General features: G+C 48.5%; 1 protein-coding gene and 1 long non-coding RNA gene across 18 annotated transcripts in view; one reads left to right on the forward strand and one right to left on the reverse strand.

The window, feature by feature from the left end:
• The window catches only part of LOC109442505 (uncharacterized), an 85,617-nt gene extending 84,488 nt beyond the window's left edge, over nucleotides 1-1,129 (reverse strand). For both annotated transcript variants that reach the window (XR_016021501.1, XR_016021502.1), the window contains exon 1: nucleotides 1,024-1,129. This is a non-coding gene — a long non-coding RNA (uncharacterized LOC109442505). The remainder of the gene's footprint in view (nucleotides 1-1,023) is intronic.
• Nucleotides 363-23,209, forward strand: part of MTSS1 (MTSS I-BAR domain containing 1) — a 150,764-nt gene continuing 127,917 nt past the window's right edge. For 8 of the 16 annotated variants that reach the window (XM_019720913.3, XM_019721123.3, XM_019721049.3 and 5 more), the window contains exon 1: nucleotides 363-1,460. In XM_019720913.3, coding sequence (XP_019576472.1) covers nucleotides 1,389-1,460 — 72 coding nt within the window. In that variant the 5' untranslated portion in view covers nucleotides 363-1,388. The remainder of the gene's footprint in view (nucleotides 1,461-23,209) is intronic. The other 8 variants (XM_019721194.3, XM_019721495.3, XM_019721421.3 and 5 more) reach the window with 1 other exon arrangement.

Here is a 23,209-nt window from a genome sequence, read left to right on the forward strand (position 1 = left end):
TTAAAAGCTCCTCCTTGTCTATTTGATGTTAATCTTAAATGAGGGATCCTGGCTGTGCAGTTAGGCAGCGGAACTGCGAAAATAAACCTCCAGTCAAGTCAACTTGGGCACATTTGCTCTTTTCAGGTTAAACCTCCCAACAGGGCTCTCTGCGGTTATACCAACACTAGTGCCCTCAGTGGACCCGAAAAACAGCGGTCCATGCTGCGGGCAGTCAGCAATAATGCTGTAATGCCATTTATTTTGCAATGGCCAATCAATCTACTTTCCCAGCATCCTGTAACTTTATTGAACTCGGCCTCCCGCTGCAGGACACGCCCCGAACTCTCCTTAAATGACATATTTGGCTGTTTGCAGTCCTGACTTGGCTCTGCAGTCCTGACTTGACGTTGCAGTCCTGATATCATAGCCTGGGCCTCTTCTGAGAAGGCTGCAGTAGCAGCAGCTGCAGCAGTTTGCCCTCCCTACTGAGAGCTCACTATATGCTGGGCACTGCGCTAAACCGGCCACCGTCAGTCCCCGGGACGCGGCGGGTGCACCCTTCGTTCCCGGCGCTCGCAGCCATTGTGGGGTGGGCGCTCGCCTAGCCGCGTGCTGACACGCCTTCTCCGAGCTGCGACGGGCGGCCAGGGGAGGAGAAGGTGCCCGGTACGTGCTCGGAGGAGGAGGCTCCCTAGGGGCTGGTAACCTCGCGCACCGCCCGCCGGCTCCTCTCTGCGTCCCGCGCCCCAAACGCCTCCCGGGCACGCGCACCCAGCCCCGCCAGCGCGCGGCGGACGAACAGCCGCGAGCGCGCGCCCTCCCCGCGCCCCCGCGGCAGACGCACGGCCACGAGCGCGCGTGCGCCCCTCCGAACGTCCCCGGGAGCCCAGCCAGAGCGAGCGCCGGAGCCCGGCGCGCAGGAGTGAAAAGGAGGCGGCGGCCGCGGCTGCGAGCAACAGATCCGGGGGTTGCGGGCAGACTCGCACTGCTGTTGGGCGATTTTTTTTTCCCCAAAAAATTTATTAATTTAGGAGACCTTACATTTTTAAATGGCGCTGGCCCCGGGTCAGCGGGCGGTTTTCTCTGCTTCAAGATGGGCTTTGCCGTTTCCGTCGTGGTCACCACTGGTGGCCTGATTGTCAGTCTTCTCCGGGCATTTTTAAGGCCAGAAGCCGAGCACTGCCTGTAGGCGAATCACCCTATAGAGCGGTTTGGCTTTTAAAATTATTACTATTTTGGGCAGAGAGCAGTCGATCTCGGGCAGTTCGTCCTCTTTGCAGGAGAGGCTGCGAGTCGGAGGTGGGTCGCTCGCAGGGTGAAATTCCTCCCGGGGTGAGCGAGTCCCGGTCCCGCGCACAGTCCAGGCGGCCCCGAGTGTGTGTTCTGTCCCTGCCGGCGCCGGGAAAATGGAGGCTGTGATTGAGAAGGAATGCAGCGCGCTCGGAGGCCTCTTCCAGACCATCATCAGCGACATGAAGGTAGGTCGCCGGGGGTGCGGCTGCGGCGCCGGCCGCCGCTCACTGACCTGGCCGCCGTGCTTCGCCTTCGCCCCGGGCCAGCCACCCGGCCCTTGTCTTCGCGGTGGCCGCCAGCCACCTGCGGGAGCGCTCCGACCCGGGTGTCACCTGCTCACCCGGGGCGCCTCTCTGGTCTCAGCTGGGTCACCCGGCGGACGGCTTCCCTAGGGGTGTCTGATGCCCCCTGCTCTCTCCGCGCTCATTGTCCCAGGGGGCGGCCCCATCTCATTTCCCTGAGGTCTCAGGGCCCCGGATCCAAGTTTTCCATTGTCTGTCGTTGGACAGAGTGTTTGCGACCCACGGAGGCGGGATGCCTGGGGGTGGGGGGGAACACCTGATTTCCCCCGGGTACAGGGAGGGGGTGCCTGTCGTGGTGGTGGGGAGGGATTAGGGGCTCTGCCCGGCCGCGGGAAGCGTCCCTCACCCTCCTTGGCTTTCAGATCCACCTGGGGAGGGGAGGGATCTGAGTAAATTAGGGATTAGATTCTTCCAAAACTGGTGAGGGTGTGTATGCCTTCTTCCCTCGGCCCTCTCTTGGGGGCGCGGAGCAGAAGTTCCCAGAGCAGCCTTGCAGGGGGCCCTCCTTCCCCCAGCTGAGGCTTCCAGCATGCCGGCAAGATTGGGGGCCCCCAAACAACTGTATGCTCTCCCGCCCCCCAGCACACAGACTCCAGCTTTTCCTCTTGGGAGGATTGTGAAAACTGTGCGCGCGTGCGCGCACACGCGTGTGTTGGGGGCAGGGAACAACACCCTGGTTTTTTCCTGGGAAGGGTGGGACTGGGGATAACCTGATCCTTGGATGTGGATTTTCTGGTGCATAGAGATAGACCAGGGCCGTGTGTTACTCATCCAAAGGAAATACAACCAGCCTCGGGAGCTGGCTGGAGGTGGGGATTGGGGGCGGTGGGCGGGATATTTTTTATTTTTTTTTAATGTGTATTTAGGGAGCTTCTCTTTGGCTTTAGCCCAGCCCCAGTTTGCCTCAACAGATCCGGGGAGGTGGTGTTTAATTAAAAGCTCGGCTTCCAAAACGAGTGGGCAGGTTTGGAAGCTGTGCATCGAGTGGGTGTGGACAGCCCCTCTTCAGCTGGGGCCTGGGCACCCGGAGGAGCTTTTGTCTGATGAAGTGTATGGTTTGGAGAGGATTTGGCCTCGGAGGTGGACTTTGGGAAGGAATGCTCAGCTGTCATGCCCAGCTTCCCCCTTTTAGAACCAATTGCCACCTCGCCCAGGGTGAACTTTTTCAAGGTCTTGCCCGTTTTGAAAACCTTCTACAGAGCCTGTGCCTTTTGTCAGAAATTGACATTCATGTAGCATTATCTTCAAAGATATCCCTGTTTGCCTAGGAATGCCTCTAATTCAGCCACTTGGAATTAGGTGGATTATTCCCTGTTTCAAGACAGCCCCTTGCATTCCTTTGCCCTCAATCCACATTGAACTCTTTAAAGACAAAGATTGGTGTCACCTCCTTGGACTCTGGGGGTATTTCTGGTTAACTTAAATTCTACACATTTTATAATCAAACACAATTTGGTTTGAAGCACACGTGTATTTTGATCACTAGGGGAAGAATTTGATATGGGTTGGTGAAGCTCCTTATGTTTTTTGGAGGAGAGAAATGGATGTTTCCAGTTCCTCAGTAGTAAGAAGGACCCAGTGATCTAATAGGTCTGCCCACTGCAGTCCCAGAGCGTTCACATCTGGAGGTTTTTCTTTCTTTGTTCCTTAATCCAGAAACCAGGCTCGGTTCTTCCCACTTACTGGTTTAAACCCAAAACCCTTCAGAAGGTATCCCACCACAGGGTGAGCCTTCTCCTTTCCACCTGCCATCCCATGGCTGCCCTGCAGCACTCTGGTCCTGGGGATTTGTGGGTGCTAAGTTTGGTGTGCCTTTTCCCTCCACAAGATTCCAGGTAAAATTAAAGACTTATTCAATGCCCCTTTCAGCGCTGGAGCCACAGTTTGTGGTTCCTGAGTTCTTTCCCTTTGAGTGTAGTAGGATTTGTTCAACAGCTTGTGGGAAGGCATTTATTTTAAAGGTTTTTGTTTTGTTTTGGAAGTTTTGTTTTGAAAGATTTTTAAAAGCAAGGTGGAGTAGAAAACTAAAACTTATGACCTTGGGGTCTGCAGAATTTCAGACTTTTGGGGAGTAGTGAGAGAAGGAAAAAGTAAAGGGATGGTTTATGCGTGAGACAGTTGCTGAATATTTTCTTGGAGTTTTCTTCTTAAAAAACTCCTTTGTGGATTAGATGACAGTGACATTTTAAAAGGAACTTTTAACATTTGGGCATTTAGGTTAAGCAGTGTATAGTATGCATATGTATGAAGCTGCCAGCAATAAAAGTCAGTTTTTAATATCTGAAATCAGCTGACTTTCTGATGATCTGCTTTATCCTCTTTTTCTCTTCTTTGAACTTTCATGATGGGTTTATAATGCCTTTGGCCCCCTTTCTATTTGCTTTGAAGCACAAGTGTAAATGTTGGAAACTCATTTGGAATGCCACCTTGAGAAAATTTTTAGGTTATCTTCTGAGAAGTGATGTTGGACTGGGGTGAGGGTAAGGAAAATGGCTTTTTTAGTAGCATTTGATTCCCCAAAATGAACAGCAGCACAGGAAGGGAGTCCATTTCCTCTTAGGACCAAAAAAAAAAACAAAAGCAAAAAATGAAGTAATTTCAAGGCCTAGCACCATCCATCTTCCAAAATCAAAGACCCTCCAGATATCGAAAAACTAAGGAGGCTTCTTTCTGCCCTCTTCTAACGATCCTTCATCTGGTTAAGTCCTTGCCCGTCAGGCTGTGTGTTTTATACTTTTCAGGTGGAAGTGTATAGAAGAAACTCACTTATCTCCCATTGGAATCCAGCTGTTAAATAACTTATTGATTCCTTGACAAGAGGAAACCTTGTGTTTTTCCCCCCTTTCTTCCACCCTGCGGTGGTGATGGTGGTCGTCGCTAATGAATGGTGGTGTGCAAAATCGCTTACTGGCTGCCTTTCCGCCCACTCACATAAATCAAGTCATCTGGTGTGAGCTGGTCCCAAAGGAAAGGGGAGACAAGAGATTCATGTGGCTGGAGGCAAGCACCCCATCACCTGTTTGTCTGGAGGAATAATAAGTTGGAGGTTACTGTGTGTGGAAAGCCAGTTGACTGACTTCTGATGTTTACACAGGTCCTGGAATCTTTTCGGAGTTTTCTATTCAAGTTCTGGGAAAATACAGGCTAACTGCTGCAAACAGCAGATTACTTTTTTTTTCGGAGATGTAATTGACAGAGAACATTATATTAGTTTCAGATATACAACGTAGTGATTTGATATTTGTATTTTTTAATTGATTATTTTTATTTTTTTTAACTTAAGTAATTGAGGCCGCATCGAATTTGGTGATGTTTGGGGAGCTTTCAAGACCAGGAGACTCTGGCCAATCTTGGGGGCAGCTCATCCTGTGGATGTCTTTCTTCTTTTAATAATTAACTTAGTTAAAAAAAAAAAAAGTTGGATGCTAAAATCAAATATTTTCGTCAGCCTTGTTGCTCAAGAATCAGCATGTCCGGAGCTGAATTGGGCCTGACGTTGGGAGGACTTTGTACGAGGTCGGAGAGTGTGTTTGGGGGTTACATAATGTGACCAGGAGTGAAAAAAACACCCAACCACACCTTGAATTCCCCACCCCACGTCTCACTTTAGACAGGGGTGTCCTGTTACCAGCACCTGTGCTGAGCAGAATAGGGGCCTTGTTCAGTTCCTCTCCACTGCCCCCCACCTCTGTGTGCCACCCGTATCCTCTCTCCTCAGTTCTGCCTAAAATTAGAACTGCTAAAGGGACCTCGTGAATTCCATGGAAATCTTTTGTGGTTTGAAGGCACGTCATGATATTTTCCCTCACTTATCATGAGATCAAGAATGTGGGTGGTGGGTCCAGCACTGGATAATGATTTCAGGGTTGTTGTTTTTGTTTTCTCCCTACTGCTGCTTTGGCTTAGGGGTTCCTGTCAGAAGAGAGGTTTACTATCCGTGTTTATCGAGGGTCTGCTATGTGGAAGGCCTCCAGGAGCCGAAGATCCACAGGGTTAGGGGGAGGTTGCTTGTCCTGTGGGCCATAAGTAGCCAACATGAAATACAATATGGCGGCCGTGAAGTAAGGGCTGGCAGTCCAGCCTGGGATAGGGCGTTAGTCACTCCATGCAGGACTTCCTATGACTCTTCAAAAAAAAAAAAAATGTTTTCTTTAGGAAGATATTGAAAACCCCGCCAAGGCCAGATGCTCTGAGCAAGGTGGGCCTCCTGTAAATGGTGACACAAAGGCAGGACAAGCAAAGCTCTTGTAAAGTACAGATGGGCCCCATGTTGGCTTTTCTCTTAGCAAATGGCTGTGTTTGCCCAGGGTTTTACAGCTTCCTCAGTTTGGGCCTGTGGGAGAAGTTGAAGTCAAGATGTCATAAAATCAGCAGCAGGGAACTGCCTGGAATGGGTGCCCGTTCAGAAATTCAGGGCCTATTCTATGTAGAGTAATCTTTTTATTTTTTTAGGTGCAAATCTTGCTGCTGTCCAGGTTTGGAAAAAAATTATTGTTTTTTGTTTTGTTTTTTTGTTTTTTTGGTCTTGGCTTGAGTGTCTCAGTGGGAAAAAATCCCTAATACATCATATTTAACCAAATCGTTTAGAACTTGTTGCTTGATGCTGTGAACCTTTACGTTCTGAAATTCCACAGTTAGTAGTGCCCCAAGTGCAGAGAGAAGGTCATTCCTAGATCATGGTTTGCACGGAAGGTAAGCTGAGTGAATTTTGCCTGGTTTAGCTATCGCTTAGTTCTTACGTGAATACCCATAATTCTGTAGCATTTATTGAGCATCAGCAAAGTTGCAAGCACCAAGTTCCATGCCCTGATTGCAAGGTACAGAATTCCCAGTTAAATTTGAATTTCGGATGAACAGTGAACAACAGTTTTTTAGTATATGTCATGTGCATGCTGTCCTCTCAGCTGTTGACCTCTTAGTCTTTGAACTCTTCTCTTGCATCTTGGAGGTAGGCAAAAGGAAAAAGCTAGAATGATACTGTCAACTTGTCTAGCTCTCCTTTGAGGTTGCTAAAATGCTTAGAGGGTGAAGAGGTTGAAACTATTGATCCATTAGATGCTTTATCTATAATTTTCATCTAGGCTTTTTTCATCTTCCCAGGGATGGGTGAGAGCTGGCAAGATTCCTTCTGTAGCCAGACCATTTAGATGTTCAAATTGTGTATGGAAAAATGAGATCATTTCAAGTTTACCATTACTTCTCGGAAGTGCCTTCAGGACACTTTCCCCTAAATCCCACACCTCTGCAAAAACAAAGAAATACCTCTTACTGAGCCAAACAAAAGCCAGAGGACAGATTCAGCTGCCTAGGACATCAGACAGGAGGTATTTGGGGCTCCTTAAAGGATGCCTTGAGCAGTTTAACTCAGATTTACAGATTGCATTGCTGATATGGCCTTATTAAGTAGCAAACCAGAGAGACAAATGGAGTAAATTAATTGGCTGAGCACTGAGGAAGCCCGTTGTATTTGACTGCTGAGGTTTTCCCTTGAATTATCTGGAGATTGTGGAAGGTTTCATCAGAGTAGGGCTCCCGGCCCTCAGCACCCCCAAAAGCGAAAGCAAAACCCACCTAGTTAGATTCTTGAGCAGCCAACCCATTACCAACGTTTCCCATCTCTTAGTCCAGGGAAGGCCTTGCATGGGGCTGTGTTGCCTTTGTTGCTGCCCGGTTTAAGGTGCTCTGGCATGCCACCTGTACATAGTAGGTGCTCAGTATTTATTGCATGTGGTGAATGGGGGCAGAAAGGAGCTTGGTGAGAACCTACTATGTGCCGGGCATTGTGCTAAGTGCTTGGTGTGCATGGTTTCATGTCATCCTCACATCAGTCCCACTTTACAGATGAGAAAACAGGGGCTTGGACAGAGTCAGTAATTTGTCCAAGGCCATGGTGAGGTAGGCTGGTATTTGGACCTCGGTCTATTTGATCCTAAAGCTGGAACTCTTTAGAACATGCCTAAGGTAGAGAGGAGGGTGTGGACTTATTTCTAAAAGACAGCATTTCACTTGCCTAAGTCCTACAGGAGGCTCAAGGAAGGAACTGGGTCTGATCTCTGTGCTTCTAGCCTAAAGCCAGCCTGCAGGTGTGAGCTTGTGGGGTGGGCGGCTCCCATCTGGCTGTCTCTCTTGTGGAAATCGTTTAATTTATGATATATTGACCAATTGTGCCTTCCTTCCTTCTCCCCCTTACCAGTGTTTCCTAACAGATAACCCGGCCTTCTCCTTTCCTCTTCTTTCCCTGGGTGGAAAGACATCTTTAAGCCAGTCTTCTGGTAGTCACCCCTGGCTCCTGTCCTGGTCCCCAAAGTGCGTCCATGACAGGCCAATGGGCCACATTTATACTTCAGTCCCTCAGGCTGGGCAACTATACAAGCTTGACAGCCCCTCCAAATTACATGAATCGAATAAGTTCACCCAAAGTTCAAATGAGTCCTCAAAGAGAACTCCTTACCTTGGACTCATTTTGTGTCCAGCCCTGGAACTCTCTTGTAAAAGAGCTTTCTGTATTTAATTATGTCCCAGTAGCCCTCCAGTTTGGGTTGAGTCGGCAGAGCCATTACGAGGCTGTGTTTGGAGAAGTTGATGGAATCGCCAAATAAACTTCTTCCTGTGCTGATTCTTGGCACATACGGCCTTGGTCATAGTTTCTAAGTGGTTTTTCTTTTCCTGTCTAGTTTAAGTGGGTGAAAAAAAAAATCAATTGAGTGCCTTTTGAGCTGTGTGTCTTTCTATTTGCTTTCTTTCCCTCAAAGAATTTGGCCAGCAGTAGAAGTATTAGCTTGCTCAGCAGCCAGCCTGTTGGAGGCGGATGGTAGCTTTTGCCTGGACTCCCTTCCCGGTCACCTCCCACATGACCGGGGTCTCAGGGACCCGGAGGACTGGGTCTGGCCAGAGGAGCAGGGTCTGGGCAGGTGTACCCCTTTTGGTACAGTGGGTGTGGTTGCAGGATCCACTTCACTGGGCTCCCGGGAGCCTATTCCCCAGAGGTTCTGAGTCAGTGCTCCTCGGGTGCGTCTTGGGCATTAAGACTTTTAAAAGCACCCCCAGGTAATGCTAGTGTGTAGGCAGGCTTGAGAACCATTGAGCTGTACAGCGTTTCAGCACCCTCAAAGGGTTTTTTCCACCTTACCTAAATCGGAGTAAAGGCATCTTTAGACGGTTGGACAACAATGTGAATATGCTTAACACGAACGAACCGTACACGGAAAAATGGTCAAGATGGTAGTTTTATGTTGTGTGTGTGTGTGTGTGTGTGTGTGTGTGTGTGTGTGTGATGTCATTGAGTCAGTCCCGCCTCCTGGCGACTCTGAATGAGTGACATGTACCCTGCCCTGTCCTCACAGCCCTGCTCAGCGCCAATAGACCAGACGCGGGTCTGTGGCGTCTTCTGTGGAGTCAGTCCATCTCATCTTTGGTCTTTCCCTTTTCCTGCTGCCATCTCTTTTCCCCAGCATTATTGTCTTTTCCAAAGAATCCTGCCTTCTGTGCTGTGCCTGGAGTAGGACAACTTCTGTTTTGTCATTTTTTGCCTCCAGCGATGTTTCTGGCTTCATTTGGTCTAGGACCCACTTGTTTATCTCTCTGGCTTCCCAGGGTAGGTGTATTTTACCACAATTAAAAATAAAAATAAGTTTGTAGTGAAATGACATTAAGATAAATAAAGTGACCTGTAAGGATAAGAACCATCTTTAGAATAATTGGCTGTTTTTAACTGAGCTGTAGTAGTCCTGTCTAGTATGATATTCTGCAATAATGAAAGTTGTCAAATACAGAAACCACTAGTCACATGTGAATTGAAATGTGCCTAGTGCGACCAAGGAACTGATTTTTACATTTTATTCACTTTTGTTTAAATTTAAATAGCCATATGTAGCTAATGGTTAGCATATTATACAGTGTAGATGTATCTATAACATACTAAGTAAAAATATTGTCCTTGCTTTCTACTTCCTTCTGGCCACATCACTGCCCCTAAAACCTACTCCTGTAGAAATTCTAGAGCTACTGCTGACCTTAGAGGCAAAGAGATCTGGTTTTAAATCCTGTGGGCAAGTTACTTAGTCTCTCTGAGCCTCACTTTCCTCTCCTGTAAAATGGGTCTAATAAAGTACCCAGCTTACAGGGTTGTTGTGAGGATTCTGAAATGGGGTAATGCTTGTGAAGGGTTTCATACGGTGCCTGGTGTACAGGCACTCCAATGTTAGCTGCTGTTATTCTATCTTGTAGATTTGAGAATGAAGAATTCTGAAGTCTTGAAATCCGTGTGGTAATTGTTTCCACCACTTCTTAGGGAAACACGACCCCACCCCTCACCCAGCTGTATTTCCAGCTTGCAGTGAAGTTGCAGGAAATGGAGTTTTTTTATCTTGCTAAGTAAATTACTGCTGAGTTCATTATAACCTCATCTGGCTCAGCAAGCCCTCCTATTTGCAATTCTGTGTTTGCAAACCCACTGTCAGTACAAAAGGTGGGGAGAGGACTGGGTGTCTGGCTCAGGTCCTCAGGATATTTAATTTCATGCTTAAAAAAGAGATGTTGACACCTGGGTAAGGGGGGGGGGCAGAGAGAAGTTGCTTATAAGGACCAGCTTTTTCTGTCTACGTTATTGGAATCTTCCTTCTTTTTCTGGAGTGACCACCAGGATAAGTGGCCTCATTTGCCTCTAGCCTGCCCTTCGCAGCAGCTTCCATCCCTCCCCAACTCTTGGCTGTATTTGGGTTCTTCCTACCTGCTGAATGTGGCCCACCCACCTTAGCCTGGCATTCAAGGACCCCTGGGATTTGGCCCTAGCTGAGTGACCTGCTCTGCGCCCAGTGCCCCCCAACCTGGATTCCCAGGCCTCTTTGATCACATCCTGTGCGCTACATTCTTGGCTGTTCGTCCAGCCTAGAGGACCCTCTCTGCCATAAAATCTTTCTCATCTTTCAAGGTACCACCAGAAAGTTACTTAATTTCTCATCCCTTTTGCCACCAAGCCAGATACCTGTAGGCACTTTTCACATTCTGTGTCTGTTCTACCTGGTATTTTCATTTCGTTCTACCTTTAGTAGTTGCCCTTGGCCTTTGAAGTCTGACTTTTGCCACTTCCTAACTGTGTGACTCTGGACAAGTTACTCAACCTCCCTGAGCATTGATTTTCCTCTTTGTAAAAATGGTGGGGAGATAATAACTTCCCTCTTAAAGCTATTGAGGCATAAATGAGGAAGTTTTTGTAAAGGGCTTCGCATGAACTGCATGGTAAATAAAATGCTCTGCGTATCTGTCTGAGCTACCCGACAATTGCTAGCGGAGTTCCCCGTGGATCGTGGCAGACATGTTTCAGAAAATCCAAGAAACCTACACCTTCACTTTGATAATGTCGTAGAGACAAGAGAGAAATGCTTTTCAGCTTTTAGCATGTAAATAATTTGAGAGAAATGGTACACTTTTGCAGCAGATACGAAGACGTGCCTGCTGTGTGCCAGGCACGGCTGGGTGGTGGAGATACACCTGTAAACAGGACAGACACAGCCCTTGCGAAGGTGTTCAGTCGAGAAGAGAAACAGACAAGGAATTAGAATTCACTGTGGTCAGCGTCAAGATACATGTCCTGTAAGGTTTTGTGGGGGTCCTGAGTCAGGGGAGGCTTTTGGTACAGACGACACACAAGCCGAGAGCTGAGTTTTGTTTTACTTATTTCACAAGCATTTGCATGGCACAAACAGCTACTATTTTAGTACTTTATAAATAAAAAGCCTTAACCCTTGCAACAATGCAGTTAGGTAGTTACTGCCGTAATCCCCATTTCACAGATAGGGAAACTGCGGTGCATGGAGGTTAAGCCGTTTGCCCAAATTATACAGCTAGTGCGTGGCACAGCTGGGATTTGAACCCGGGTAGTCTTGTTGCAGGGCCTCGCCTCTTAATCCACCATGCTGGGCTCTCTTTCACAGCGGGCATTTTGAGATTTCCTTTTTAGATTCTGTAATGGGTGTATTTCGTTGATCTCTTTGATGACTATTCTGTCTATACCTTTAGGACTCAGGATGAACCAGATAAAGCATAAAAATCTAGGCTCTTCTCTGAGCTGCTTCAAGAAGCTCAAGGGCCCTCACTGTGTTTGAAGCGGAGTTTGACCCAACCAATGACATGAAATTGTTGGGCAATTGACTCACCCTGGGGATGCCTCTGATTTGTCAGCAGAAGGAAGTATGTGGGGAGCGGCTGGGGTGTGAAACCTAAGGGTCTGCCACTGTTGTCCAAGGTGACAACCACACAACACATGTTTGTTTTGCTAGAGAAATCCCCTCCATCGGGGTTACCCCAGTAACAGTTGTGCACCCACATGATTGCGTGCAAAACAGGAAGGGAAATATTTGCAGTAGGACGCTGGACCTGCTTTATCTGGTTCATCCTGAATCTTGCTTTGAGCCCGTCTTCTGCAGCTGAGCAGCAGCCATTAAGGAAGTCTTTGAGTTTGGTTTAATGGTTGCTGGCTCTTTGTTTTGAAGTGATTGTTTACTGAACCTTCAAAGCCAGCTCTCCAGCAGGATGTGATCTGGGCCTGAATAATTGGATGAGGCACCCCAATAGGAAGCAAGTAGCGGGGAGCAGAGCCAGGAGTCACCAGCTGATGGCCAAACCTTTGGCATCTGAGCGCTGGGAGGCGGAGCCGCTCTGGAGGGACTGAGGTCGTCTTGCAATCAGTAGACCTGGAGCGAGGGTCCCCTGGAAACTGTCCCCTTTGATGTCGTGCTGGCCTTAATTAGGGACACCCTAATTAAGTCACCAAGGAGGAAGCTTTTTCCTAAAAATAAATTAGCAGATGTTTTGAGAGCATTTCATGAGGGATTACTGCTGGAAGATTATGCACGTACTATAAAGTTAATGGACGACAAACTAAGAAACCCCAGTTAAGTAAAAAATAAGTCACCCTTAACCACCTGATCTCAAAGTGGGTTATGTACACCCATTTTAGATGAAGGTTCATGTAGTCTCTGCTGTGCCAGAAATTTCTTTTTTCACTTGGCTTTTCACTACACTGCCTTTCCATATGTGTAATTATAAGCCATGTCGGTTTTGATGGCTGCGTGGTGTTCCATTGTTTTGTATGTCCCGTGGAGAACCTACTGTGTCCTCTGTGAAGTGCTGGGGATACAGCAGTAAATAAAATGGACAAATCCCTGCGCTCCTAGAACTTACATTCTCGTGGGGTAGGGACAGACAAACTGAATAAGTTAGTTATTTTGTAGATAAGACGAATTATGTGCAGTGGGGAAAAATAAAGCAAGGACAGTGTTATTTTTAAATAGGGTAGTTAGGGAAGGCCTCACAGAGCAGGTGACATTGGAACAATAGCGTATGAAGTACATAGCTCTCAGAGCGTGTGCAAAGGCCCTGGGGTGGGAGCCAGTTCTGTGCTGATTCGTGGTCAGGCTGTGTCCAGGTTTTCATGGGTTATAAGCAACCCTGCAATGGATATATCCTTGCAGCTAGACGTTGATTTACATCACATTAGGGTTTTGCTCTCCCAAGTGAGCACCTGTACTCACTTTGAAAGTGTAAGCTCTCCTAAGGCAGGGGCAGTGTGATCAACTTGTCAAATCCTCCCTGGGGAAGGCCTTATTGTACGGGGCACAGCTGGCGTGCTCTGCCACCCTCCACTAACCAGGGCCTCCTTCACGACCCCAGATCCCTCCCTGGGCTGCTGGGAATGACACCCCGTTGGGCATCACCAAAAGGGCAATAACTGTGTGTGTTACTTCTACAGTCATGGCCCTCGATTGCCTTCTGCAGTCAGGTTTCTCCTGAAGGACTTACCCTGGGTTGAAGGTGTGTACTTTTCAAGGCTTTTGGAACCCATTGCCAGATGCTTTTCCGAAATCACGGTATCAGTGCACGTTCCCATGTGTGCGTGCCCATCACCAGGACTTACTTCTAAAGAAGCATGAGGACCGAGAGATTGCTGAGGCCACAGCTTCTGAGGTCCCAGAGGGACGTGGCATCGTATCTAGTGCGGGGATTCTCACATCGTGCTGTACGTGGTTTTAGTGAGCAGAGCAGGAGTGTCCCCTGGGGAGTGTGCTAAATGCAGATCCCTGGGCCCATCCCCAGAGCTTTTGATTGTGTAGTTCTGGCGTGGGGCTCAGGTTATCTGTAGTTTTGACAGACATTCCCCAGGTAGGTTGTGCTGGGATTATACCATGAGTAAGTGGGAGTAGGGTGGCTCTTGGGCCACCCTGAGCCACCAAGAGCTGCCTCTGCAGGTCGTGTGAGTGGGAGGGATCTGCCTGCTGTCCTTCCCCACCCCCAAATTACATCTACCTGGAATGTGTTCCAGATGAAGAAAATGACCCCTGTGCTAAATACAGCGTCACCTCTATACTTCCTTTCCTTGGCTGGCTCTGTTTCTTTTTCGGAGAATGCTCCCTCCCTCCCTTCTTTCTTTCTTCTTTGCCAGGAAAATTCCCTTTTATTCTTTAAGACCTAAGAAAGGCGTCACCACCCCTCCCCCCCAGAGGCTCACACCAACCCCACCTTCCATTACTTTATATTTGGAGCGTGGCGCCCTCGAAGGCCTTGGTATTGGGGGCTTACACGTCAGCATTGCCTTATCTCTGTGTGGCCTGTACCCCTCTTGGTGCCTGGGCATAGCTGGTACTCATTAAATGTCCAAGTCAGGGTGGCTGGCCTTGTACTTTGACTCATTGAAATAGCCATGGCCGGCATTTATTGAGTCCTCGTCACCCTTCTGAGTACTTGTATTATTTCCCTCACTCTCAGCACCATCCTTTGGGGTGGGGACTACCATGGGCATCATTTACACATGAAGACAGGGTGGCACCGGGTGACTAAGTAACTTCCGTCATCCAGTGGGTAGATCTGAAGCTGGCCTGTCTGACTCTAGAGCTCTTAACCCCTAGACCCCACTGGTCCTTTGCGACTCTGGAATATGGCTGCCTGTCAGGTCACTGTCTCCAGGCAAGTAGAAGGACATTCAGTGGGAAGACACTGACGACAGGGCAATGACAGTGGAAGTAACACACACAGTCAACATCCTTTTTGCTGATGCCCACCTGGGTGCCCTTCCCAGCAGCTCAGGGGTCGCGTGGGGGTGTGGAGGAGGCCCTGCTAAGTGGCATGGGAAATCTGTTTCATGGAAGGTGGCAGGGCACTCCAAGTGTGCACAGCATGCTAAGGCCGTTGCTCCCAGGGTGGGTTTGACAGGTCGATCACACTGCCCCTTCCTTGGGAGAGCCGACAATTTCAAAGTGAGGAGAAGCTGAACACAGGTGCTCCCTGAGGAGAGGAGAACCCCAAACATACTCGGATCCGCTCTAGGGTCACTGGCGCAGTGTGTCTGTCTGCTCAGGGTGTTGGTGAGATGGTCCCCAGGAGCAACTGATCCCCGCAAGGCAGAAGCAGTTTTGGAGTTGGGTGGAGCTGGGTGGAGGCAAGTCAGAGAAGGCACTTCCAGGGAGGAGAAGTAGGTGAGTGCGGGCGTGCAAACATAAAATCATGGTAACAACACGTAACATTTTTATGGGGTGTGCAGCTCACCAAGTATTTTGCTTAAGTTCATGACCTCATGTGGATGTTTATACGCAGGAATAAACAAATAGAGCCCAAGGTTTGGACTCTGTATAGGGGGACAAAGGTTAGAGGGGTAGGTATATATTTTTCATTCTGGGGAGGCTGAACTGTACACAGATGTTTTTTACTAGAACTTGGGTAATAGCAGCCAGCCCTGTATTTGGTGTTTAGATATTGAATTCCCAAGTTTCTAGTCGTGGAAAAGCAGTAAGTTGTAGGTGGACCCATGGAACAAATTCATTTTCGAAAGAACTGGCCAGGGGCGGCCGGATGGCTCAGTTGGTTAGAGCGCGAGCTCTGAACAACAGGATTGCCGGTTCGATTCCTGCATGGGATGGTGGGCTGCGCCCCCTGCAACTAAGATTGAAAACAGCGACTGGACTTGGAGCTGAGCTGCGCCCTCCACAACTAGATTGAAGGACAGCGACTTGACTTGGAGCTGATAGGCCCTGGAAAAACACCCTGTTCCCCAATATTCCCCAATAAAAAAAAACAACGAAAAAAAACTGACCAAACGTAGGGAGAAATTAATGTAATAAATTAGGTGTGAGGGTACGTAAACTCTTCCTTAACCTTAAGCTACTTACCTACCTTTCTGTGCCTTGCTCAGGGGAAAAAGGGGCGTGTTAAATGCCTGTTGTGCTAACAACCACCCTCGTGCCCTCGCAGGGTTGTTTTGTAAGCTCTTTACACCCTCTCCTGTACCAAGATAATCAGGAAATAAATTTGGACTCTTGACTGAACTAGTAAAGGACCTATCATGGCAGTAAAAATGGGGGGTTGGGGACGGAGATGGGTTTGGGGAATGGAGAAGGAGACGAGAGAGATTTCATTTTCAAAGAAGCATAGAGCATGGCACACACATCAGTTTTGTAAAAGTTGTAAAATAGACCCGGAAACCTCCCTGCAGTTGTAGAACAGCCCAGGGGTAGGGCCAGTGCTGTCCAGTAGACTTTTCTGCAATGATGGAAATGTCCTGTATTGGACTGTCCAGTATCAGAGCCCCCAGCCACATGGGGCTATGGAGCACTTGACTGAGGAACCAAATGTTTCATTTTATTTAATTGTGGTTCATTTAAATTTATGTAAGCCCATGTGGCTAGTGGCTCTTCTGTCGGAAGGCTCAGGGTAGACAAAAGGAATGCTTCTTGGTAGAAAACTTAAAAAAACCCACAATACTACTTTGATGAAATGGTTGACATATTTGTTCGGTTCTTTTTTTATTTCAAGTGGAGCCCTACTCATGTGTCACAAAACAGACATTCTGGGCCTGGCACCTTGTAACACAGGAGGAAGGAAAAGCTTGATGTCCTTGACTTAATTAGGGTGTTATAGTTACAAATGGAGCAGCTTGTGAAGGGAGGATGGATGGAGGGAGCACCTTTTGTGGTTAAATCTTCCTTTTTATAGGCATATTTATTGCTGGTGAGCTTAGGCAAGTGGGTATGGGTGGGCGTGCAAGGAAGCAACCATTGATTTTCTGAAGGCTGTCATCCACTTGATGGACAGGGATAATTAGTGGATTAGGCAAGCTCCAATCACAGAATAAAAGCTCAGGAATGGTTTTTATGATGGATGAGCTTACACACGGCCTTTCATCAGAGGATCTTGGGAGCCCTTCATCTTGCAGGATGGGGTGGGGAACGGGTGGTTTTGGGGACAGAGCTGTGACAGGCGTTCTCGGGCACTGTCCTTCATCCTGCACACCCACTTCTAGGAGCCACAGATTCCTGCCTTGCACTTAAAGAAGCAAGGAGTTCAGAGGCGCTCCTGCGTAGGTCAGAAGCTGCCTCCTGAATCTTTGCTTTTCATTGTCCTGGAGTCTGAGCTCACTAAGGGACGTACCCAGAAGAAGAAAGGGAGCGAGGCCGTGGGCTGTGCTCCTTAGGCTCAGCCTGCTGAGGTTCCCCCAGACGTGGAGAGGGACCTGGTGGCAGGGGTTGTGGCAGCAGCAGCAGCATGTAGAGATGCTCCAGACAGGCTTTCCTGTCTCCTGGGAGAAGCAGATTGGGTCCAGTGTCCACAGCAAACCTGACGCTGTGATAAAATTACCCATAATTATAGCACTAAGGACAGCAACTGGGAACCTTTCCGATGCATTCCTATCAGACCTTTTTCAGCACAAAGGGCTTTTCTTTGTTTTGTGTTTTCTTTTTCACGTGGTTGAAGATCCTGACCATTTCTAGGGTGACATTACAATTCCCCCAGGGCATTTGCAGTTGCAGTGGGGGTTGTGTGTTTGGGGAGCCTTTGCCCCCCGCTTCTCCCGCTCTGTCTGGGCACCTATAGGACCCCAGTATAAAGCAGGACCTTGCCTCCCTGCTGAGTGGCTTTCTGTCGCCCTGGGGCCCGGCTGGGAGGCCGGGGCTGTTCATTTTGCTGCTTGTGCTTCCCAGAGTCAGGGTAACACTTCGGCCACAGTTGGGCTGATCTGGGGTCAAATTTCAGCCTAGACCACTACATACAAGCTCTCTGGTCCTCCGTTTCCTCGAGGACTGAAATAATCGCACTATCTGCCTCATGGGGTTTTTTGGAGCGTGTCACAAGAGTGTGTATCAAGCTGTGTTCCTGAGTGTGGTCTGGGGACCGTAGCATCACGCCGATTAAACATGCAACGTCCAGGCCCCACCTCAGACCAGGAGAATCAGAACGTGCGATTTGGCAAGAGCCCCAGTGGATGCTAACGTTTGAGAAATGCTGATACAAGTACCTGGCACCTGGCAACTGCTTAGAAAATGATGATGTTGATGACGGTGGTGACAGTCATGCTTGTCAAGGTGAGGAGAGGAGATTGGCAGGTTACCTGTCCAGTTGCAGGCCCAAGACTTGCGGTCTCATCAGCCATAACCATGGGTGAGCCAGCGTCTGTCTGGAACCTGTGGGCAGGACAGAGGCCTTGGGGCTGGAACCCGACTCCCTACAGCCTGTCCCCACCCCCCCGCCGGTTTGTATTTCCTTCTCAGCTAAGCTGAATTTCTCCTCCTTCTGAGAGTCTCCTCCAGCTCTTTGGCTCCTCTGAAATCGCTCCTTCTCTGGCCATGGCTCCTCGCCCCTCCGTGGTCCCTGTGTGGCAGTATGGGTGTCTGATTCCCTCAGCTGTCCTCTGAGCTTCCGCTGTCACCGCGGGCTGGGCTGGGAGAGGCAGTTGCTACATTATTTATGGGACACCGTTAACCAGCCGTGCCGATGAGTTACACACTGTTTATTCTTCTGCTCCGTGTGTGGGATGCCATCCTGGGCTTCTGTTTAATACAATACAAAACAAAGCAAAACAGAACCCCAAGCCGGAATGGCCACTGGCTGAGTCCTGTGCCGTGCGTTTGGCAAGGGGCCTGCCTGGCCTGGCTGTGGAGGAAGAGGAGGGAGAAGAGGAGAAGGACCCAGGGGTGTGCCCAGAGCTCAGCCTTGAAGGTGGGGGTGGGGAAGCCAACACACGTTTGGTTCGTTGGCCACCAAACTCTTGAGGAATTCAGGATGAGGTGGGCCTTTTCCTTCAGAAGTAAGAAAGTGACTTAATTCCCCTCCCTACTACCCAAGGGACCAGGTTGCTGTCAGGTATGGGACCTGTTAGCCAGGTCCTCTTGTCACCTGGCTGGTTTGGGATTTATGTCACTTGGCATCTGAGTGAGGGCTGTCCAGTCTTCCTCTAATGTCCCATTTGTGGTTAAGCTGTGGACCTTGCCCTGACGGCTGTTCACGGTCACCTTGTCCGCCCTGCCACCTCCTGCTTCTCCCCAGCATAAACGCACCGCTCCAGTCCTTTGGAGAGAGCCCTCTTGCGTCCCTCTGCCTCCCTGCCGTTGTTCTTACTGAAAATGCTTTTCCTCCCTCCGTTTCTCAGTCCTGGAGCCCGGAGTTGAGTGGGGGAGACCAGGCTCATAGACAGCGAATTGTATGATGCGAGGGAAGCAGGGGCATCCGAGAATGCTCTGGAAGAGGTGACGTTTGCACTGGGTGGTGATGGCTGAGTAGAAGTTTCTAAGACCATTGAATCTCCCGAGAGGTTAGAAGAGAGGACAGCCATCGGTGGTGGCATGTGTGTTGCGGGGAGCACATGTGCCTGGTGGCTGCCGGGGCCTGAGTTAGAACTTGTCTTCAGGGAAGCCCATCTCTCCCTGTAGGACGTGGGGACTGTCATGCAGCTCCATCAAGGGAGTCTTCTAGAAGCTTGTAAACACACCTACTTTCTCTTCCTGTTTCTGTAATGGGCGTTTCCTTTCTCTCAGAACCCACTGTGATCTGAGTTCCATTTTCAACAAACTGCCCGAGGGCTCAAAACCTGTCTACCCTCCTCTCCAAAGAAATTCAAGTGGTTACAGGGAAAGGAGAGTCTTTTTTTCCCTTTGTCTAGACTTTGGACGTGGCAGAACCTGAGTGCTGGGGCGGGGGGAGTCTCATTTTCTTTGACTTGGGTCTGTCTTGAGAGTTGTGAAACCTGGATATGTTCTGTGGTGAGCCCCACAGTGGGGTCCGTGTTGAGACCTTTTCACAGCCCTGGGAAAGCCTTCCGAGGGACTTCCTCACATGTGAGCCCAGTCAGAACCGTGGCCTCAGGAGAGAACTTTCTGGGACTTACTGGTGGACAGCGGTGCAGACTACATTAGAATTGCTTTCTGAAAGACTCCTCCGGGTATATACGGTTACTTGACTGGCAAATTTCTTTTGAAATTTGAGTATGCTCTCCTTTACTAAGTCTTATAGTCTGGAAAAACCCAGAGCTTTTTCTCTGCTACCTTTTACCTCTTTCTCTACAAATCCCTTCCCACATTCCTTCTCCCTCCTTTCTCACTTCCTCTAAGCTTTTAGATTTTTGTAGTAACACTACTTTTAGGTGGGTAGAAACTTTTTTTTTTCCTTGAAAGAAACTTAAAAAAAAGAAAAAAAATGGAGCAACCCAAATCACCTTGCCTTTAAATTTTAATAACATTTACACTCTTAAAATTTTTTTTTTCTTCAACAAGGAGGTTTTTGTCTTCTGTTCTTAGAAGTTCTTTTTTTTTTTTTTTTGGATCCATTAAATTATAGACTGCCTGAAACAGGTGGGCCTGACACTTTGATAGACTGTCAAATATCATTAAGTCAGGAGAGAGCTGCTTTTGGCAGCTTTCTCCTGGCTGAGTGGGGTGTTCGTAGGCGGAGAGCTGTGTGCTGTACCCCTTGACTGGAGAGGGGGCCCTCCTTTTGTTGCTAATTTGGTAAAGACTGAAAATGAAGCTCCGAGTCGGGGCAGGTAAGTAGTTTTTGAAGTGGTTTGAGCAGTCGTCGTTTTCAGGCACACTCATCTCCACACTCATCTCGGTTGGAGTACTCCACCCACTACCGTTTACTTAGTGGTGGCAGAGACGTTGTCTGTGCACCCAGCTTGCCTTGGTCTATTTCTGCTGCAACTGTGGTTAACTAACAGCGAGATGCACGCTGCATCTGGACACAGTTGGTTCTCCACTTAGGGCCAAGAATGAGGCATTCCAGCAATTCCAGCCCGGATGGACGGTCTGACTTAGAGTTGTTTTTTTGTGTGTTTTTTTTATTTTTACTGGGGAATATTGGGGTACAGTGTGATGGGGTACAGTGTGGGCCCATCAGCTCCAAGTCGCTGTCCTTCAGTCTAGTTGTGGAGGGCGCAGCTCAGCTCCAAGTCCAGTCACTGTTTTCAATCTTAGTTGCAGGGGGCACAGCCCACCATCCCATGCAGGAACTGAACCAGCAACCTTGTTGTTAAGAGCTCGCGATCTAACCAACTGAGCCATCCGGCCACCCCTCAGGACGCTCAGCGGCAGCGTGTTGTCTTCAGTCTAGTTGTGTCGTGTGCAGCTCACTGGCCCATGTGGGAATCGAACTGGCAATCCTGTTGTGCAGAGCTCGCGCTCTAACCATGGAGCTATCCGGCTGCCCAAGAGAGAATTAACTTCTCTCCCAACAGCCTGAGAAAAGCTTGAATCAATCCTGCCAAGTGTGTAGTGACTATTAACCGAGTGCCCAGCCCTGCACTGAGCACGTTTTATGTCTGACCTCATTTTTCCTCAGACTAACCCTGCAAGGTCGTGACCGGTCCCCATGCAGAGGTCGAGTGACTTGCCCAGTGTCAAATAGGAGCGCTAAGGTTCAATCCAGGAGGTTGGAATCCCGAATGCGTGTTCCTTGTTTCTCCCCTACATTCTTTCAATGCGGAGTGATGTCAATGTTCAATAACAGTGATGGAATTACTTGTTTTCTTATTTATTATTATGAGGAACAGGCCGTGAGAGGTAAAGTGACTTCTCCCAGTCATTCACGGGCAGGGGCATGGCTAGAACTCAGGGCTTGATGCTCCCTGTGCAGCCTCTTGCCATTGTGGCACGTTCTCAGTGAAGGTACCTGACCTTTATCTTAAGAAACATTATGGGTCATCTCAGTGACCTTCTCCGGGGGCTCTTGGGTGGGGGTGCTTGGTTCTGGGGAGAGGAAACCTGGCCCTCATCTCCTCCTCCTCTGTGTAGATGAGAGAGGATGGTACTTTCGGCTGGAAGTAGGTAGTCAGTATGTCTAAACATCCTCATTCTTTTCCAAAAGCTTCTCATACTGTCTTGTGGATCACCAAAAAGCAAGAATGGCCAGATAGGGCCGTCACTGGTTGGTTGAACTCTCGTGCTCTTCATGATGCTAAGGATGTCTGCCTGGACAGAGCTCTCCAGTGGCCAGCCTGTAAGCCTGACTCGGCCCTTACCTGTTTCGTTATCTGTGTGTAGCTGGAGAAAGGCTGTTCATCCCTGGACTCGATAGGAAAATGGCCAATTTATTAGGTGTTGTGATTGGAATTCCCCACAGTGTCTCGATGCGCTTGGCATGGTGGTAGCCTGAGCTCTCACAAGGTTTCACTAACACGTGAAAATGAAGTTATGTTCTTGGGTTGAAGACCCCCAGCCCAGGGCACAAAGACTGGATGGAGCTGTGTGTGGCTTAGCAGTAAGGTGACGACACGTGCGTGGGTATTGGTGTCAGCAGGTGGCCAGGGGCCTCTGCCAGGACCCCTGACCTGGGGAACCTCAGCGTCCCATGTGAGCAGTTGCTGCTTGCTTGGAGGAGTAAATCCCGAGGCCTGCAGTTGGGCCAGGCAGGTCTCAAATGCACAGATGCAGAGCTGGTGGATGTGATCTAGCAGCTGCTGTGTGACAGACTTTATAGTTTGGGTGGATTGTAAATTCACGGTGCTCTTGTTGCCAGAACCTCTAATTTGATCTTACTTTTTTTTTTTTTAAATGTTATGACTTATTGTTTCCATAAAAATGATACATGACCTTACTAAAAAATAAACGAGGAGGACAGAGGAAAGTACAAACAAGAAAGCGACACATTGGTCCAAATCTTAGCTTCCAGAAATGGCCCGTTTTGATATTTGGTAGACAGTTTTCCAGATACATTTCTGCACACTTTCAGACAGACTCGATAACTGGAGAAATGTGTACATAGGCACTTTTATAACAAGGAGTTCACGCTCTACATATTTTCAAAATAAAAACGTATTTAATTTTACTTTGATGTAACAGAAGCATTGAAACTAAAGTGGAGTAAAAATCGAAGAAATTGCTGAACTTCAGGCAACTGTTTCTTCACCAAAAGAAATAAGTTGCTCAGACATTCCTCTCAAGCAGTGGTTCTTAACCAGGGAGGATTTTGCCCCTAAGGGGACATCTGGTAATGTCTGGAGACATTTTTTGGTTGTCACAACCAGCGGCATCTGTGAATGTTACTGGCATCCAGTGACTAGAGGTCAGGATGCTGCTAAATACCCTGCAATGCACAGGACACCTCCCACAAAAGAGAATTACTTGGCCTAAAATGTCAGTCGTGGCAAGGTTGAGAAACTGTGCTCTTAAGGCACAGTTAAGGGCGAGAAAAAAATATTGCTAAAACCATTAGGAAGGTGAACTCAAGTGTTAGCCCAGTTGCAGTTTTAGACTATTTTGATTGGCTTCTGTAATGAAAGACGAGGTGATTAACTTCATCATATAGTTTCTCCCTCCTCGCCTTAACAACAGAATCAAGAGGTGGCATATGTTGTTTTTACCATGTCAAGGTTCATA

This window comes from Rhinolophus sinicus, chromosome 6 (assembly GCF_057876585.1).
Source record: "Rhinolophus sinicus isolate RSI-liver-muscle chromosome 6, RSI-T2T, whole genome shotgun sequence".
Classification (NCBI taxonomy): domain Eukaryota; kingdom Metazoa; phylum Chordata; class Mammalia; order Chiroptera; family Rhinolophidae; genus Rhinolophus; species Rhinolophus sinicus.